General features: G+C 46.5%; 1 protein-coding gene across 5 annotated transcripts; it reads left to right on the top strand.

Moving 5' to 3' along the window:
• Positions 1-8907: 8907 nt before the first annotated feature.
• Positions 8908-16427, top strand: SERTAD4 (SERTA domain containing 4). Of its 5 annotated transcripts, none has more exons than XM_074537139.1 (4): positions 8908-9049; positions 9887-10073; positions 10443-10558; positions 13495-16427. In XM_074537139.1, exons 2-4 carry the CDS (start codon positions 9902-9904, stop codon positions 14254-14256), a joined length of 1050 nt encoding a protein of 349 aa, XP_074393240.1. In that variant the 5' UTR covers positions 8908-9049; positions 9887-9901; the 3' UTR covers positions 14257-16427. The 5 variants fall into 5 exon arrangements, with proteins under 5 accessions (XP_074393240.1, XP_074393238.1, XP_074393241.1 ...); XM_074537137.1 differs by lacking the exon at positions 8908-9049 and adding an exon at positions 9056-9560; XM_074537140.1 differs by lacking the exon at positions 8908-9049 and adding an exon at positions 9580-9715.
• The last annotated feature ends 3557 nt before the right edge of the window (positions 16428-19984 follow it).

Here is a 19984-nt window from a genome sequence, read left to right as displayed (position 1 = left end):
TTTGTTTTTTGTTTTGTGGGGGGTTTTGTTCGGTTTTTTAATTTGTTTTGGGTTTTTTTGTTATATCTGGGGAGTATTGCATTTGATTGAAACCATGAGTATTGCTGCACAGGTTTGCTTAAGCCAAAGCAACTGCCTGTCCCTAGCCATTACTCACAGCAGTGAGAAAACTTCACAGGGCTTAGCTTAGGCATCTCCCAGTCCCTGGAGCTTAGATACAGTCCAGGACACACCATGTGGATAAACAAGAGGGTTGACACAGCTGTGCAGGAGCTGTGAGGAGGTTTTGGAGCAGCCAAGCAGGAACAGCTTTGGGTAATTGCCATTGCACCAGATCCTGCTCTGAAAATGCTGTCCCTCCCACACATCACACTGTCTTCCTTTCTGGACATTGGAGACTACTCTGGTCTGGGACAGAGGAAAGAAAATTCTCATCATCAGTGAGGGGCCCAGCATTGGTTTCCTGCACCCCTTTCACCTGCAGAGCAGGGGGAATATCCTGGGCTGCTCCAGCTGGAGCACATCCATGTGTTCCCCTTCTCCACACACGCCTGGCTCTGCACTTCCTGCCCCGAGCATGCACTGGAGACTCTGCCAGGACACCTGGTCCTTCCTGCCCCCTGGGAGTGTCATCCACACTGGACTGCACTGCCCTTGGAAACAGACCCTGCTCATGGCAGTAAAAGCACTCCTAAAAAATGAAGTTTTAAATAAAACCAACTGTGAGTGCTGGAGGAAGAACCACTGGTGTGGATCACTGAGCTGCATTCCCAGCCTCCATGAGGACACACGTCTCAAAACAGTTCTCTAGTTGAAAATTAATTCTCAGAACAACTTCAAGTTTTTGTAAGCTACTGCTCAAGTAAAAGGAATAATCACTTTCTGTAGCACCAGCTAAATAATTGAATGCAGATCTTAGCTGAATGTTATCCGTCCAAGGACAGTGGTTGCATAATTATTTCATATTATATAAATATTTAGATATTATTTTTCCCTTAGCAATTAAATCAATAGATTGGGCTTAAAAACAAAACTGAATTTAAAATCCTTGAATTTTAAAAAAACTTAGTATTTTTGGGTCTGCAGTGTAAATTGAAAAAAACCTGTTATATTTTGATTAAATTGATCTTTTTTTTTGCTTGCTCTTATGGGTCATAAAAGTTGAAGTCTGAAAACTAGGGAGACTGGCAAGGAGACTGAGAAATGAATAGGCAAAGTCATGTAAGTAAGAATCTACCCAAATGCTGCAATTCTAAAAAAAAATAAATTCAATCAAATATGAAGTTCTGCATCAAAATTTTATGTTCTCTTAGCACTGGAGTTTGTGAGGCTTCCCCAAAAAACCTTTCTCTGAGGAGATGTCACCAGAGCACAGGGGTGAATGACTAATCCATCCCTGCCAAAAGCATCGCCTGCTGATTACAGGTATGTGTGCTGCCTGCTTGCCTCATGAGCTACTTTGTGCATAAAGAATGGATACTCAACAGCACAGGTACCATAATTTTATAATTTTTTCTTTACTTAGACATTTCTCATTTCCTAAGATGTTTCATGGGCATTGCAAGTATTTTACTATGGAATGAAAACTTTCTAAAACATGCTTTTAAATCAATCCCCCTTGTCCCATAGCAAGGTGGGCTTCTCTCCATTCTCTTTCCTTTCCAGCTCCTCGATGCAGCTGTGCCACGTTGTTGTGGCTGGGAGCTTTTTATCCTGTAACTAAACTTTTTGTGCCTAATCTTACAAAATGTGTGAGAGTCATTCCTGGAAGGTGCTCCCTGCATATGCCTCAACCCAGGCCGATGATCAGGGATATTTTCTGTTGTCCAGAGAAAAACAGGACACAGAGGGGGAGAAGCAGTGGTGCCTGAGCAGCATTGGATCCTGGCTGGCCTCTTCTGGCTGTGGCTGCTCTGGCTGCTTCAGGAGGATTCCGGAAAGTGGAAAAAGCTGAGCACAACAAAAGGCTGAGAAAGGGGGCAGCCAAAGTGATTACAGTGATTTTTGACTTGTGGATCTCTGAATGTTTTCTATCATGTGCTTGGCTTTATCCTTCTGCATTGCCTTCCCCGCAGCGGCCGCCACTTCCCAGCTGATCCCTCCTTTCTGTCGCTAAAATGAGCAGCCTTGGAGTGATGAATATTAAAATTCACCCACTAACACTGCAGCGAGGTGGGGTCTGAGCAGCTCCTACCTCCCAGCCTGCTGTGCCGCCCTGCCAGCAGATTCGGGAAGGCGACACCACACTGGTTTATCCTGGTTTCCTTCCCAGCCCTGACAGCTGGTTATAACTGGTTGAGCAATGGCTGGAGTTCAGCACAATTCAAATGTCTCAGACAGTCTATATAAACATGGCTCCTTGCTTAGAGGTCCTGTTGGAAGCTGTTTCTGTTGGACACTTAGTGAATTACAGGCTTTAGAAACTACCTGGCAATGCCTTGAACCAGACACAAAACTTCCACTAATGCAACCTTTAGAGTCTGAAGTAGGTACTTGGCTGCCAGTTGCTTTCAGGCACACTGTAAAGGGACTCTCTGAAAAAAAAAGAAAAAAAATCTGACTCTGGACCAGCATCACAGTTTGTTTCATCTCGATTTGGAGTGGTTAAATAGGAATTTGCAAAGGAAATGAATGAGGGGACCAGCTTCTCTCATTTAATAGGCTTGTCTGAGTAGAAGCAAGCAACAAAGGAATTCTGTGTAAGGTTTGCAATTTCTGTTGCTCTTGTCTAACCAGATTTAAATCGTCAAAAACAAAACAAACAAACAAACCCCCCAAACCAACACGAGCGAGTGTGAGCGATTTAGACTGCGTGCCTTACAAGTGATACAGAATATGCATTTATGATTCAAAATTTTAAACAGCTGAGAAATAAATATGCAAAGTAGATTGTTCTGTTTGCAGATGGTAATCCTGCCGCACTGATTTTGCTCAGCTGTCTGATTTTTCAGTGTCTGCATTCCTGGTTCCTGGGATTCCTGATTAAGAAATAAAATATGAGTCATGGTTCATGGTTACCTTCTGCACATCTGAAAGGCTAATTCAGTGACTGAAAACAGATTATTAGAGGCTGATCTTGCCCTGCTGAATTCGATTCAATGTCAGGGGATTGAGGAAAAAAAACAACAAAACATTTCTCTGCCCTGCCCTTCATTTTTCCAGCTGTAGGATAAACGTTCCTGCAGAGGGGCTTGCAGGAGAGCGGCCCCTCGGCCGGGGGTACCTGGGTGGGGAGGCAGCGGTCAGGCTCGGCAAGGTGAGGCACATCCCTTCCCTCCCGCTCCCCGGGATGACTCAGGCGGTTATTAAAGATTTCCAGCTTCCAGCTAAAAATGGCATCGGCAGCGGTGCCCCGGAGGGAAGAAGGGGAGACGTGAGAAATGGGTTCTGCTCCTGTCTACGAGTGCTAACACACACTCACACTCTCACACACTCGCAGAGCTGATGTGGAGCTCATCTGGGAAAAGTTTATTTTGCAATAAGAGGGTTTAGTACTCTGCTAAAGGCTTTTGCGAAGACTGGATCCAATTTTCAGAGCCTGTTGCCAATATTTGTGAGTCATTTCCTTGGAATCCTACCTTTGGTGTTTATTTCCCTTAGAAGGAAACTTGTAAAAGAATAACAATAGCTCTCATTCTTCGTGGAAAGTAGCACAGAGCAAAGTGGGAGACAACTAGCTCTTTGTTCCAAAACACTTTAGTGTTTGTTTTGTTTACTTTCTTCAGCACACAAAAAGTGAGGAATGCAATATAATTAACTCCATAAACCATCTCATTTACGGTGCCGGTGACATGCATGTGCTGTGCACGGGAGTGAAAGTTAAGTGGGGAAGCGCTTTTAATTGGTACCTCTCTTCCCGAGCAAGTGATGAGAACTGCCTGGTGCTTTGGTAAGTCTCCTTGTGCAACAGGAGCAGGGCTTTGCTTTCCCCCAGCCCCGCCTGACTACCGGCACTCCTTTTTCTCTCCTGCCTCAGTCCCAGTAAAGCACTGGGAGCACCTATCCGGTGTGGAACCCCTCACAAAGGTTAACTAACCCGAAATGCTCTCGGTTACAGTTCGCAGCACCCTCGGGATACTGCAGCGTTTTGAAACCTAAACCCCCTCGGAGCTAAGTGCATCCTGGACAGAGCTTTCATGTGGAGCAAGGCCACGCAGCCACCAGCGGGGTGGAGGCAGAGAGCATATGAGACATTTTGGCTAAGAACACTGGAAAAAATATTTATGCTTACTGAAATGAATACCATGGGGCTTTATTGTTCTCCCAGACCAGGCAGGCAAAGCCGCCTTAGGGAGATGGCTGCAGTAAATGGGATGGCACCTTTTCTCATGTCTGCCAGAGCCCTGAGGCAAAATAAATTGCAATTTTGCTTGCATTTTCATATATTTGCATAAATTCTGGGGAAAACTTTAACTGTTAGAACCAGCATTTAAGAGATCACTGCATACTGGCTACCAAGAGTTCTGATAGGTGACATATACCTACAGAGAAATGAAAGAGGAAACATCTTTTCTGTCAGAACAGAAACTTTCTCTTGTTCTGCCTCATAGAAACCAAAAGCAGGAGAAACTCCAAGTGTTAGGAATCCAAAAGGACATTTTCTTTTAAATCTTTTTTTTTTTTCAATGAAACCCAGGGGACATTGACATACCAGTCCAGGTTAACTGCATAAAGCCTTTCTGGGAACAATTCAATTGAAAAGTATGTAAAGAAAAAAAACCGGAATATGGGAATTAGAAAAATTAGAGAAATATTTGTTTTAAATGCTGTCTGGAGAAAGAGACACTTAAGCATCTGGAGCTGCATAATCTAAATTAGGGTAGAAGTATGAAAAACTCCAATGAAAGAGCTGTATCTTGACACTGAAATCAATTTCTGATTTCAGGTTAATTCTTTTTCTACCAAACAGTAAGTCCAGCTCTAGAAAAAGGAGAGAGAAAAAAAAAAAAAAAAAAAAGCAAGCAAAAGAAAAAACCCCAGTGGATTCCTTGAAATTCCCTGAAATAAGGGCCAAGAAATACAGGGATAAACACTAGACTTGGCAGGTCTATAGTTTATCTATACCTCCTAAGGATGAAAAGCTGAATTGACCCTGTTGGCACACAGACCCTGTTGTTCTACCAGTCTAGCTATTTCAGCCAGCCTTAACCCTTTCATTTTGACCCTGGATCCTGCTTCTGTTAGATGGTGCATTACACATTCCTGGTACAGGTACAGCTGAAGAAACAGAAAATCATCATTGCCTCGGGCCAGACCATCTCACTGCACCGGTCCTCATTCCCTTTCACCCTGCTGCCTCTTTGGTGACTCTCCCTCACCACAGACCAGGAACTGCTCTGCACTGGCATGATGCAGTTTCAGCAATATTCAGTTTCAGTCTCCTCAGCTATCTTGTACCAGTAAGGGAAGGAAGAATTCTCCCAGCCATGGGCTGTCTCTTGGAAGTCCAGTTTTCAATTTTTCAATTTAAATCCATCATGGCCAATTCCAGAGGCTTTTCCACTTCTCGCAGCCTTGCTGCTCAGCTTGCCTCCAAGGCCCTGAGTGCAGGGATTGTCTTTGATCCTTTGCTTTCATTTCCTGTGACTGGGCTGCCCCAGTGTGCTGTGGTCAGGTGTCCCTTGCATTTCCACTGCTTCATTCATAACATTACTACAGCTACATACATATCTATCCAAACAATCATTTTAACATTTTAATCCAGGCCCTCATTATCTCCCAGCTCTGTTTGTAACTTCCTCCTCCTTGAACCTTTGGCATATCAGCCAGTTTGATCTATTTAAACGCAAGCTCCCAACATCCTCTTCCCTGTCCTCTGCTGTGGTCAGAGCCAAGCCACCTCCTGCCTGTCCTCCTTATTTGCCTCCATCCAGTCTTTTATTTCCCCATGTGAGGTTGTCACAGCTCTGCCATAGCTGTCATCACTCCACCATTGTCTCTGCAGCATGGCTCTGCTCTCTCTGCCAGTGATGCTGGCGTCCTGATGCCTTTATCTGCTGCTCCCAGGGGAGCCTTTATGCCCTTTTCCATGACGCTCCTGTCCGCAGGATGCCCTGCCTCCCTCAGCTAAGTTAGTGACACCAAAGTTTGTTGTATCAACCATAAAGAGCAGGTGGTTTACAGTGAGATCAGCCTGGACTAGTTTGCAGGTGATACAGTTGGGGTTTTTTAAGGGAGGTACATCAGTCTGGGTATGTGTTTGTGCCTTTCCCCTTCCTTTTGCCAGCTGTCATTGCTTCCTTAGACAGGGGCTCTGCACAGCCTGTGTGCAGTGGGATTCCTTATTGCTTCTGCATTGGAAATTTTCTGAAACACCAGAAAGGTAACAGCTACCAAAATGATGGCAATTTTGTTTTCTAAGCACTGCAATCCAGATGTTAACAATGATACAGCACAGCTCAGAAATGCTATTCTCTCCTCAAGCCATGTTGTTATGCAATGGAAAGCTCCACACTCTGTGATAAAAACTGAACCTGCTGCAGTACTCGGGTACAAACCCAGGGCTAAACAAGGGATAGCCACCTTAAGTCTATTCCCTTGCTTTTATTGGTCTCAGTGAGACTTGCAGCTTTATAGTCATGGGCATTTTTTATTTAAGTTTGGGTTTTTAGAGGCATTCTGGAACTGTATAAAAAGCCCCTTTCTCTGACATCGCATCAGGCTTTTTGTAATGTGAATGGCATCATTACAGTTCTCTCATTAACATCATAATGGCTCTGGAGGAATAGGGAGTGAAAACCCCAGCAAATGGAGCAGCGTGGCAATGTATAGTCGTCTTACTGTGTGAAACTGAACACGGAAAAACTTTGACATTTTAACCTTCAGGCTGCTGCAGATGCCTCGGGGTGTCCTCACACTGAATGCATTTGGCTGACAAAATGGAAAAATTCTGGTAGCCTAAGGATGGAGGGCTGGGTTCAATAAAAAACTGTGCCTGGCTTCCTTGCCACTGAAGCCCACACAAGGCTCCCAAATGGATTTTTCAAAATTGAATCCAGCCCTAAGTGTCAACCTTTTGCTGTAATTTTATATGGTAAATGTATTGTATGTTCAAATGTACATCTTTCATCCTTTATTTCCAGAGGCGCTAATGGAACTGTAACAATGTGTGTGTTGTTCTGCAAAGTCTCATTGAAACCAACGGGATTTTGGATGAAATCCCTTCATTGCATAAGATAATGTAATAGAAATGGGTTGGGTTGGAGCATGATGAGATCTGGTTCTATTTCTGGCACTGACACTGATCTGCTGTGTGACTCCTGGCAAGATGCTCAGGAATGGATTTTGCCACCCTTGATGGGAAAAGCAGCAGGCTGGCTCTTGGGGAGCAGAGCCAGAGGTCCTGCCTGCAGAGCTGGGTCCAGCAGCTCCTCCCCAGTAAACACTGGCTCACAGCTCTGCTGTGTCCAGCTCTACCTGCAAGGAGGGACTGTTCCCATGGGCTGGGTGCTCGCAGCTCTCTGCTTCCCACTCACCTGCAGCAGCTGGAATTCCGTGCTTCTGAACATCCAAGGGGAACAAACAGCACACCCAGAGCCACGAGGCCTTTCAAAAGGACTCATTCTCAGCTTCTGTGCGCTGAAGCAATTCCTCTGCCGCAAAATAGGACTTATTCTGCAGCTGAGAGCCACCTCTAAATCTTTATAACACAAACTGAGACTTACAAGCTTTGTCTGGGGCTTTGGTTTTCTGGTGATTGGGGTTTTTTCTCCCAGGGAAGGGATATTATTTATGCCTTGTTTTTATACAGTCTGGAAACATGGGGAATGTGCACGGACAGTAGCTGTTTATGGAAGTGAGCTGGCCTGCCTCTATTAATTTTGCATGTTGTAAATAGCAGAAACAGTTCATTTACTTTTGTGGCTGTCCAGAGAACTCAGTTTTTCAAGATAAATTAGCAGCACTGGGCAGAAGGCATCCCAATGCTTCCTTCCTTCCTTCCTGCATGTTTCTGCTTGAGCTTAGAAAGACCTGTTTGTGAGGAAATATGGTAAGAAAAAGATGCAGACTTGAAATCTCTGATTCTCATTTAAAAAAAGTAAATGCAAAAAGAGGTGCTGAATTCATTACGAGCAAAGGAAGACTGACTTCCAGAAGCAGCAGTGAGTTTCTTCCAACCTTTATTCTCTCAGGACAAACACTGACTGTTGATGTCTTGCCAATGTGAGAAGATTGATGTGCCCCTGTGAATGATTCCTCCATCTGGATTAATGAGAAGAGTCCATTGCTGCGTTCTAATGACGGTGTAATCTTTTCAGATACAAAATATATTACTTTTTAGCTAGTTCTTGGGTCACTTCTTGGCCCTGCTGTTACATCAGCAGACTGACTCACTTGTTTTGACCACTCCTTCCATGTGTTGGTACTCAGCTGGTAAGAAAAGGTGTGGGGAATAAATAATATATATTGTCCATGTCAGGGATAACTTTCAAGGGGCCAGTCCAGTGGTTTGCCATTCCCTGTGCTGTTTCTTGGTCCAAGAAAAGCAAGATGGCAAGAAAAATGTCTGAGGGCTGTCTGCGGTGCATTAGCAGTAAATTGGCTCTGAGGAGGGGTTTGGGCACCTGTCAGTCCGGCTGCAGCGAGGCTGGTGGCCTTTTCTGAGGCAAACTGCTTGGGGACCTCAGCTGCCTGTGCCCTCGGCTCCCGTTCTTGCCCCGGCGAGGAGGCAAGGCAGATCCGTGCACGCAGGCAGCCAAGACACAAACAGCGCACGCTGGAAGCCGCTTCTTAATAAAGTAGCAGCCTTGTGCTAGGATTTAAGAAAACAACTGGCAGATGTGAACGATTTATTTTTCCTCCCTCTTCTGCTGCGGTTTATTTTTTCCTCTTGTTCGAGAGCGCTCAGCTGCTAACACAAACAATTGCTGAAATTCCACCTGCCCACCTGCAGCCCCTCCTTCCCGCCGCCCGCTCGGGCCGTCGCCTTCCTCCGGGAGGGCTGCGCCGAGGAGAAACTGCATCCCGCTTTCTTAGAGAGAGGAGGAGGAAGGAGAGGGAGGGGCCGGGCCGTGTCTGGGCGCATTGTTCCGCGCTCCTCTGCCAAGAAGTAGGTGACTATGAACTCATCCTTCGCTCCTCGCAGAAAGTTTGCCGCCTTCCCCCCCTGCTCCCCTCCCCTCCCGCCCGCTGGCGCGGCAGGAGGCAGCTCGCAGCCCGGCGCTGGCCCCGGAGTCCCCGCTCCTGCTTAATATTCCGCCCGCTCCGCCGATGTTGTGCTTGGCTCCGGTGGGACCGCAACTCACGGCGTGAAACCGGAGCCAATTTTCTGTCTTAGTCTCGCAGTGTTTTGACTGGAGGCAGATCCAGTTCAGTCCGATCGGGGCTAGTGGAAACAACTACCTAAGTCTCCGCTGTCTGTATCGTTTGGGAGGGAAGAAAGAAGAAAGGAACGCGATCCCGGACTGCTGGGCGCGCTCTCTCTCTCTCTCTCACACACACACACACACGCACGGCAGACACACGCACCCAGACAGGCAGACTCGCACCCCGCCGGTGCCGAGCGCGCCGTGCCACCGCCGCCGGGAGGAAATGGGAAGGCAGTGAGCGGATCCGTGCCGGTGTGTGAGCGCCGCCGGGGCCGGGAAGAGGCGGCGGGAGCGCGGCCGGGGGCGGCGGGAGCGGGGCCGGGGGCGGCCCGGGGGGAGCGCGCACCAACTCCCGGTGCCGGGGACCCCGCGCCCTTTGTGGGAGAGGGCTGCGCTCTTTCTCCTGCGTAAGGAGGGGGGAATAAGCCCCCAACGCGTGTCTGTGTGAGCTCGATGTGCGTATGTTTTTAATGTACGTGTGCGCAGAGGTCTGGCTGCCGGGGCCGCGGGGGGCGGGACGCGGCGGGGCGAGGGGCAGGTGAGGGCGGCGGGCGCTCACCGCGCTGCTTCGCTTCCAGGTGCCGGCGCCCGCGATGACCCTGGTGCTGCCCATGCAGCGGCTGGGCCGCCCCATCGCCGCCGAGGGAGCCGCCGACCTCGCCGCCTACCGCGCCCTCTGGGAGCCGCCCTGCTGCGGCCGCCCCGGCCCCACCGCCCCGCCGGCCCCGGCCCCGGCCCCGGCGGCCCCCGGTTCCCCCGCCGCAGGTAGGCTCGGCTCGGCTCGGCTCGGCAGCGCCGCGGGGAGCGGGCGGCACCGGGGCTGCACGCGGAGCCCGGCGGGCGGAGGGCGGGGGCTCCCGCGGGGCCGCAGGTGCGCGGGGCCGGCAGCTCGGCACCGGCACCGGCACCGGGAGCGGCCAAGTTGTCCCTGCGGCGGCCCCGCTGCCCGCGCCGCTCGCACCGGCCCCGGGTCGGGCGCTGCTCAGGGAGAGGGCTCGTTTCTGATCGCCGCGAATAGATGCGAAAATATGCGGCGGCGTTCTCCTGTAGCGCGAAGGGAAATGAAAAGTATTTTGTTTGGAGAACCTCCGGCAAACCGCATGTCATTTGTCATATCTGATTTATTACCCACAGGATCACATTACAGGGGAATTTCAAATCCTGTAACAACATCCAAGATCACATACTTTAAAAGGAAATATGTGGAAGAAGAGGATTTTCATCCGCCACTCAGCAGCTGTACACATAAAGTATGTTTTCTAATAGTCATTATTTTTACTCTGAGTTTCAGATGCTTAGTAACACTCGATTGACCCATTTCCAGAAGGCTGAAATACTCTGCTGAAATTAGGAGAATGATCCAGCTGTTTGCTTAGAAACAAACAGTTGTCACTTCTTCACATTTATTGTTGTATTGTCATCAATTGCAAAAGAAGCAAAGGCGTTTCTGCATTAATAACAACTGCAAATGGAGACTCTGAGAATAACTTTTTTTTTCAGATTATTTTGTTCTTAGCTAGTTCTTGCCATGCTTACAGAAACAGATCCGTAACAGCATTTGAACGACAGAAAGGAAGAACATAAGTAAAATATTTCCCACTCATATAAAACTTTCTTTCCGGAGGGGAAAATAGTAAGAGGTTCCATATAGCCCTCACTGGTCACAGATCCTCTAAAAAAGCAGAATGACTTGGAAAGCGAGTACAAGCTCCCTCAGTATTTAATCATGTTTATTAAAAAGCTAATAACTCCCAAAGAACAGATTAGTAAATGAAGGAATTTTTTTTTTTTGTGCAAGTTGCCAGGGGAGAGATTAGAGCAAACGTTTCCCAGGCCAGTGAATATATAAATTGAAATCTGACTTTTTTTGCAAGATTTTATGCTCCTCTTCATTAAGGGCTCAGTTCTGCATGGAACTGAATGCCTGGGGTGAAGTGCTTAAGGATAGCTCATGCCTTGGGACACCATCCTTACCTTGGTGACTCCCAGCTGGCCCACGGAAGTCCAGTCCCACCCATGTTCTCTTGGCAATGCAGGAGGGATTTCTGTGGAGGAGAAGCAAGCATTAATACTGAGCTCAGTTCCCAAAGACCTTAGAGCAGTTGAAGGGATTTTCAGCTACAAATAGAGTTGTCTGAAAATGAGTACCTGGACCAGAAAGGTGAAAAATTATTAATTTCAGAAGATGTCTGGTCTGCTGCCAAAGCAGTGAATAAACAGCACCAAGGGTTTTGAAAAAAGTGCTCTGTTTAGTGAGTGTCTCACACATGTCACATTGCTCTCCCAGTTTTCAGCCAGGTTTTTTATTTTTACAAGATTGTTGGATTTTTGTATCAGTGATTAATTTCCTTACAAAGAGGGGGAGGAGGAATAGTTATTTAGTCTTTTCTAACAGCAATAAGAAGCAGTTGTAGAGGCATTGGTAAGCTAGACCCAGCCACTGTTTAGTGATGTTGTTTGCAGAGGTGTAACATGGCAGAAATTCTTGGTCACCAGTTTCTTCTGTTGAGCCCAAATACATTTTCTCCTTTACAGCACTGAGCTCTGTCACAGGGAGGATGCCCACCAGGTTTCCTTGAATTTCTTACGTGTCTATACCTCTGCCACCCAGTAAAGAGTTATGTTCTGAGATTACTTGTCCTCTAGAGGGTATGATGGTAGGGCCTGGGGCCTCTCTCCAGAGGGCTGCTGGCAAACATGTAGAAGAAAGCATCTGACAACTTGTTCCTACTGGTGTCCCTCCAGTAAATATCTCCAGGAGCATCCCAGTTCAAGGCTTACTGGCTTGCTCCAGGCTTTTATGGCTTCACTGGCTGTTGCTGCAGCAGGTACAAAGGACGCAAATGAACCTATAGGCTTAATATAATTTAAAATGAGTCATTTATTATAGAAAATTACTCTCTCTAACAAAGAGCTTCAGCTGTGAACTCATATGAAATTATGGCCAATTTTTGTTTTTATGAGGCACTGTGCTGCTTCTAAGCCTCGCAGACATGACCAGGCTGTGGAAAGAGCTAGAGGGCTGAGGAGAGCTGAATGGATGTGAAAAGCAGCTGTGCTTTAAGCTCTTTCAGTCCTCATAGCTACGACTTCCACTCTGCAAAAATGCTGTAACCATGTGGGAAAGGGAAGAATGATCAAGCCACAGATGGGGGGATTTAGAGCAGTCTCTCTTTGTGCTGTGCTGCTCTCCTCCTACGCGAACCAAATTCTTACTAAAAATGAAAATCAGTCACTAGTGCTTACAGTAGCATGCATTGCCCCCTCTCTTATTTTGATTCCCAGGGTAGTGATTACAGTGCAGAATCTGGGGCCTCCCAGGGGCAGTAACCTGCTCATGCTGCCAGTGCTGAGAAAGGGAGTCCTGGAAGGACCATGGAAGGGAGAACAAATCTGTGGGCATAGAGCCAGGATTTCTGCAAATCCCTGTCCTCCCTTCGTTTCCTGACCTTATCCCTGCCTATCTGCATTCCCACCGGTCCTGCAGAGCACAGGGCGTAGCACTCAGGCCAACAGCTGCTCTCCAGATGCTGGGATGCTTTGAGATGGGTTTCTCCATGCCTCCCTCCCTGCATGCACTTCTGTGCACAAGAGCAGTGTAAGAGCCTGGAAAATGGAGACCTCCTGGCTGGAGGGCCCCTTCCACTGGCAGCAGATTAAATGCTTCAGCCCTTGCTGTGTGAGGCGATGGCTGCTGGCTGCCTCTTGCAAACCTTGGCGCCGCAGGAACGACCCTGCTTGGCTTCAGAGCTGTGCAGAAACTCCACAGGGGATGATGGAATTGGGTCCATTTGCAACAAAAGGCCCCCCTAGCCATCACTGGAGCAAAACTGCACAACAATTTTATGTTCTAGTCCCAATGTAATTAAAGAGCCAGATGTGTGCATCTGGATTTCACTCTCCCACCTTGGATTTCTGCCCTGCAATTGCCTCTGTGGTGTAATGCTCAGCTACTTACCTCCTAAGCTCAGCTGCTTACCCCTGAACATGGGGGAATGCTGTGGCAGAGAAAAAGCAGGTCCCCAGCTACAAGGATGTGCAAAATGAAAAAAGCCAGTTTTAGATGCCTCAGAAAAAGAACAGAAAAGTAGTGACACAGAGGGGATACTTTACTTCATTTCTTTTCTCCTTGTCTGGAACAAAACTGGTTGCCTTCAGTTCCATATTGTGTTTTTTGCATTTTCAGACAATCTCTGTGTTTGAGGAGCGGGCCCATATTCTCTACATGTCTTTGGAAAAGCTGAAATTCATTGATGATCCTGAAGTCTACCTGCGCAGATCCGTCCTCATCAACAATCTCATGAAGAGAATCCACGGAGAGATCATCATGCAGAACAACTGGTGCTTCTCCACCTGCTCCTTCACTGGCACCTCCCCACAAGAGTGGTTTGTGCCTCAGGACTGCCCATACAGAAAACGCCTTCGGATGGCAAAGGAGGAGTACGAGAAGCTCCACATGTGCTGCTTCTATCAAGAATGTGGCAGTCACTATTTAAATCTACCCTACTCTGTTAATGCTAGTACTGAAAGTAATTCCTCTTCTTCTTCCTCCTCCTCCTGCTCCTCCTCCTGCTCCCCTCCCATCTCTTTGCCAAGCTGTTCCCAGCAGGTGGATTATGAAGTTGGCAGCGCACCTTCTTACAGAAATGATGACCAGATACCTGCTAATGAAATATTCATCACTAATGGCAGGTCTCACAGTAATCAGGAAAAGGCAAAATTTAATGACAAGAGTGGAAGGAATGAACCTGAGAGAGAAAGCATCGCCCTAAACTGTGAACCTGTAAGAGGCACCCATGCTCTTGAATGTAAAGGCAAATTTTATGACTGTTTTGAGACTGGATGTAATGACAAGAGCAACGTAAGTGAATCTTGGAAAAAATCCTTAAGGAAAAAGGAATCTTTACCAAGTAATAAAATCTGCTGCAACAAAGGAAGTAAAATATGAGGCATCTTTCTTGCTCTATTGAAGCATGCACAGCATGTTCCTTCTCTATCAAATTTTTATTTTGAACGGATTTTTTATAGTTTTCTACGAATGGTACAATCATGCCACAAACGTGACGTGTAGAGCGGAGAGCAGATTGCGTAAAGTGTCTCTGCCACCCGCATCAGCAGCTATTTATGAACGTGGGGACTTCAGAAAGAACACAGTTGCATTGCTGCTGAGCACTGTAGTCTGTGCAGCTATGGTGGAGCTCTCGTTGCTGAAAATGCCAATCAGCCAGATGGGGAAAACATATCGTTTTACATATCCCCGCCCCCAAGAAGTCTGCCATTAATTAAGAAGAACCTCCATTATGTTTACCAAGGAATTAGAAGTCTGGTAAACAAATTGATGCTACCAGCAAGGATGATGTGCTCCTTGTAACTCAGTATTCATTCTGACAAAGGACTGTCTTCATGGATTGGGAATAAACCATCCTTACGTTTTGTAGTGATACTCTTGAATTCCTGTATTCAGCGTCTCGTTCAACTGACAAAATAGGACATAGCATAAAGAAATAACCTGTTTATGGAATCTCAATCAAAATCAGACATGCAGCTCAAGTACTTGCATGTTTTCACCTCGGCTGTAATAACTAATGAGGTTTGTTGTTACACAGAGCAGGTTTTTTTTTGGTGCCTTACTTTTTGTCTTAATTTTTGCCAGTGTGAAAATTAAGTATGAATCTGATACAGCAGGGATTTAACCTAAACAGAGATTAAAAAAGAAACCCACAGGGTGGATCAATATTATTAGAAACCTTTAACCTTTGAAGTACTGAGTTCAACTTCCTATTCAAACATCTCTGTTCTTCCTTTTTGATGCTCAATTGCTTTTTGATTTGCCATCCTTAGGAAGGGATTTAAGAAACAATAGAGAGATGTCTCTTGTAAACAAGCATTCGATGCTTGAGTGTTTCTATGGCAACTGTCTGTTGCTGGGGCTCTTTTTTTTCTTCTTCGTATAATGAAGTTCATGACCCAGTGGCATGTTTTATACTTTATTCTGTTTCACATAATTTCTCTATTTTAGATTGCAAAAGCATGCGGGAGTTTTCTATGACTTTTGCCGTTGATTTAAAAAAAGACAAGAAGGCAAAAAGCACAATGTTAATTAATAATGTGGCGATAAACGCAGTTTTATCTGAATGAATGTAAGGGGTTTAATTTTAAAAAAGAACATTTTGGAGATTTCAGCGGCTGAGGACAACATTTAGCCATCCCTAGGTAGATTGATTGCAAAGGTGTGCTGTGTAAAATGCCCAGAAGACATTAGTTGGGGTTGGACCAAGAGTGAGTCTTAGATTCCCCAAATTAATTAGTTCCCACAGTCCCCATAACAACTGGCAGGATGTGCTCAGCTAAATGGTCACACCCAGGCCACAGCTGACTCATAAATAGCTGCCTGTTCCCACAGCATCTTGCACTGAAGTGACATCTCCGCTTGCTTCTTGCCCCAAGGGTGAAAATCACCTGTGTGCTGGGGGAGCAGCCAGCTCAGTGCAGGGCAGGACACAGCCCCAGGCCTGGCACTGGAGCCACACAGGTCTCTGGGTCTGACACCTCCTGCTTTGGGTTTCATGGGTTCAGCTGCAGGAGTCCTGGGCCATGGTTAGTTTGGGTAGCAAAATACATTTGCAAACTGTATGGTCTTTTTCAGAAAGCCCAGTGGTCACAGGGAATAGCTACCCCCCAGCCAAGGTGACCAAAAGCACAGCAGGATATAAATCAGTGGTAACCTTTATGAAGTCAGGTGAGTTTAAACTGATAAGTTTGTAAGGGTTATCATTGGAAAAAATGACAAATAAAGAAAGTACAAGTCCCACCTGATTTCTCCAAGACAGAAGCTTTTTTATTAATAATAATAATATTAAATATAGATCTCATTCATACAGTGTATGAGTAGGATCATCATTTAGACATTTGTCCACAAGGACCAATTTTTTAAAAAACCTGATTTTTCTTGTGTTATATCCAGATAGTCTAGTAATGTCTGCTCTTTTCCAATATTTGATAAACGCTTGATGTTTTAAGCTTAAATATTAGATGCTTGTATACTAACGTGTTGTTGTAGTAAAGTGAAATTTCCTTGATATATATTTATTAAAATGACCAAAATTCATTTTAATTTTACATCTCCCATGGCTACTGGGTCCTTTCCCCCACGTTCCCCTCCCTCACCAAAGAAAACACTGTTTAATCAAACTGCTCCCCGCTCTAGAGATTGCACAGCTGTTAACTGTGCACTGGGTCTGAGGGAGCTCAGCCTTGCCAGGGTTTCAGGAGCATTTAGGACAGTCTGAAGGTGCACTGAGAAGCAACAGATTCTCTGTAGACCTGCACGTACAGCCAAGGAAAACACCTGGCCAAATGCTGCCCAAACCACAAATCAGCTAACACTTTTGGGGGGGCTGAAAGCTTTTTGACCCTAAAGGGCTCCTTGGTCTTGCAGAACAAGCCTGCACACATAACCTATTGCAGAGACTTCTCAGCTGAATTTGCACAAGCTGAAGTGATGGATCAGCAGATCTTTGTCTCCTCTGGCCTCTATAATGGCTTCTTTAGCTCCAGAGACTAAAGAATAATGGATTAATCTGGAAATTAACCTGTAACAGCTCCAGACAGTCTCACTGTCATCAGGGTCTGTAAGGGAGGAAATGCCATCTAATGAAAGTTGCCCTACAGGTAAGTGGGGCTTTATGCCTTTCTCTGGACCTTGCCTCTCAAAATAATAGCAGATACTGAAAGTAGATGTATTGGAGTCAGGAGTCCACTGAGTTATCCTGCTGGCCTCACGAGAGACAGAGGTATTCTCCATTAGAAAAGGGTGGTGGAAACACCCTTGTCCCATTCCCAGAAAAGCAATAGACCTTGACAGGATCTCCATCCTGGGCTAGACTGAATGGACTTAAATTCAATTTGATTTATGACATGTGAAGACTATAAGCCTGATAAGCCTTTTCCCCACTGCACACTCCAGTGCTAAGGACATTTTGCTAGTATCAAAAAATTTCAAGAAATAATTCTTTTACAAGATTATACAAATGTCTTTGGTCTGTATGTCCCCCACATAACTGCTAAGTGAATGCTCCTGGACTTGATCCTGGCCTACCTGCCAGGAAGAGCTGGACAGAAGAAGCACTTCTCTCTAGGAAGATTGTTTTTCTCTCTATCATGAGACGCTTTGCTCCTAGAGTGTACGACTATAAAGTACTGTGCCTTTCAGCACATGCCAAACAGCAACAGAAAAAAATGTTTCTGTTGTCACATCAATTTTGCTGTCACTAGGAACAGAAGTGTCATCTTATCTTCAGGATCCAGGTAATACATTTCACTTGGAAATGCACAGTTCATTTGGGTTTAAAAAAATCATGTTTCTTTTTCAAAGCACGTGGCATAATATCATTGTGCTTCATGTATACTCACTACTTTTGGTAAAATTTTACTATTTTTACTGTATTAGCTAATCTGTTGAAACAGCTTAACATGGGTACTGAAGCATCCTCAGCACTCAGACAGCCTCAGCTGGCAGTGATGTGCAGTGCCAGCAGAGCAGCTGGTTCTGCAGGGAAAACAGCCACAGCCTGAGCCACAGAAATGAAATGCTTCTTTCAGTCCTGAAGGTGTTACACCCTTAAGCAAAATTGTGGCAGAGACTTCTTTCACATTTCATCTTCCTGCACGCCCTCCATCCTCCTTTTACACCCCTCATCTACCATCTGTCCTTTTGTGTCCTGCCATCATGATGACCATGACATGCTGCCAGGGTGCCACGGTGTGTGCCACCACCCTTTGGATTGTGCAGGGGAAGCAGGGAGCTGGTTCAGAGCCGCAGCATGAGCTAAGGCAGCGTTTGAACAAAGTAACCAGGTGGCTGCTCCCTGGTCCCTTGGAGCCTTGTGCCAGTTGTGACCCCCCACACACACCTAAATGACTTTTCCAGCTGCCTGTAGCTCAGATTGCCCCTACAGAGTGATCTGGTGATAAGAGAGTTATGGCTGAAGCAGAGGTGAAGGTGATTTCTAGCCTGCATTTGACTTGTGTCCTTTCATTGCCTTCTTGAGCAAGAGGTGCAGCAAGTGCAGTGGCTGCTTACTCATGCCAGGGACCTCGACAGAAGAGGTTTCTTAAGTTTTATCACAAAAACCCCCCAAAACCAAAGGGGTCAGTCACATCAGGGAAAGGTTTAAACTGCTGTGAGGTGAAGGATTTCATCTGGTGTTGCACTCAGTGAATATAACTCTCACATGGAGGCCTCCCAGCGGGACCTGACCTTTCACATTGTCCATCCCTTGCTTTGCAACCTCTAAGACAGGGGCTGCCCTTGCTCTCTGGAGGTCCCCATTTGGGCTCCTCAGGACTGGTATGAGCTTTTCTACAGCTGCACAAAGCACCCCAGAGGCTTTTCCTGGCAGGGTGTGCAGAGCCTGTTAAAATATCGTGGCCAGGAAAGTGTTTCAAAGGATCCTGCTGGAAATGTTAGGAGATGCGAATCTTCCACATCCCATATAACAGCCAAGCCGCTCAGTCACAACTACTTGGAATACACAGTAATTTCCTGTGTTTTTTCAATCTCACTTAAACTTCTCTGACAGATGGGGAAAGATGACTAAACCAAGGGAGTTTACAAAAGTTCGTCTTGTGGTGTTTGCAAACTGTCTCTGTGAGGTCCATTTTCTCTAATGTAAACACGGCCGTGGCTGGGTGCCGAGTGCCTTTGCAGCAGCTAATCCTGCTCAGCCTAAGGCTGCTGAGACCAGGAGTACCCAGGCAGCCAGTCCACTCTGGGGGCTGAACGTGAACCAGCCCTGGGGCTAAGGGGTGATAGGGGGAGACCTTTCCTTTCCTGGCTTTAAACAGTGCGAAGCAAAGCAGCTGCGGCTCTAAGAGCAGACCGAGTTTACTGTGCTGGGTCAGAGGCTTTCCAAGGAGCCTTGGGTCGGGTGTGGAAGGTTAGATAAAACTCCAGAGTAATAATCATGTGAAAGCAATTGCCTTTGGAGCTCTGGTTGGCCTATTGTGGCTCTCCTTAGTCTTTAAATCACTGCCAGGAAGGGAGTACACCTTGGGGAACGTGGAGTTTCAGTTCCTTGGCTTTGCAGAAGTGGTGCAGAGTATGCAAAGCTTTTTCACCAGCTCCAGCTGAAAGGGCAGGTAGGCAAATGTTTTAACTTCTTTTATGCTCAAGTTCCCCTTGCTGAGGAATGCAGGTTGTGTGAGGAAGAGCCACAGATGGGTGGTCTGTGTACACTCAGAAGTATGCATAAGCAGAAAACACCAAACACCAACAAAAACCCCAAAGCAGAGAGATACTGAATTTGAAAAGTAACTCAACTTCTATAGCTAGTAATTTTTATTAATTAATGCAGCACCACTCTCCAGTTTACAGTGGAGAGCATTTATTCTGTCATACTGGCATTGCAACAGGACAATACATGGTCTGTCTGCTCAAGGTCAGTCCATTTGCAGCTGCCTCCTGCAGTGGTGCTTTCCCTGTGGAATACCCCACTGGGCTCATCCTTCTGTCTGCTGCTCTGTGTCTGCCCCCTGAAACCACTGGAGATCAGGTCCTTGCAGGGGAGGATGATGGACTGCCAGTAGCTGCTGTCTTCTCTCCTCCATGATACTGGTCTGTAGCTGCCACAGTTGCCCTCAGCAAGCTCAGAGGGACCCCACAACATCCTTCTACC

The sequence above is a fragment of the Zonotrichia albicollis genome, chromosome 3 (genome assembly GCF_047830755.1).
Source record: "Zonotrichia albicollis isolate bZonAlb1 chromosome 3, bZonAlb1.hap1, whole genome shotgun sequence".
NCBI lineage: Eukaryota > Metazoa > Chordata > Aves > Passeriformes > Passerellidae > Zonotrichia > Zonotrichia albicollis.
This window is presented reverse-complemented; position numbering and strand designations above follow the sequence as displayed.

Bases quoted from the DNA above. Each gene is read 5' to 3' on its own strand.
- SERTAD4 (XM_074537139.1), top strand. From the start codon at position 9,902: ATGACCCTGGTGCTGCCCATGCAGCGGCTGGGCCGCCCCATCGCCGCC. The intron at 10,074-10,442 runs GTAGGCTCGGCT...TATTACCCACAG, and splicing joins CCCCGGTTCCCCCGCCGCAG to GATCACATTACAGGGGAATT. The intron at 10,559-13,494 runs GTATGTTTTCTA...TTGCATTTTCAG, and splicing joins TCAGCAGCTGTACACATAAA to ACAATCTCTGTGTTTGAGGA.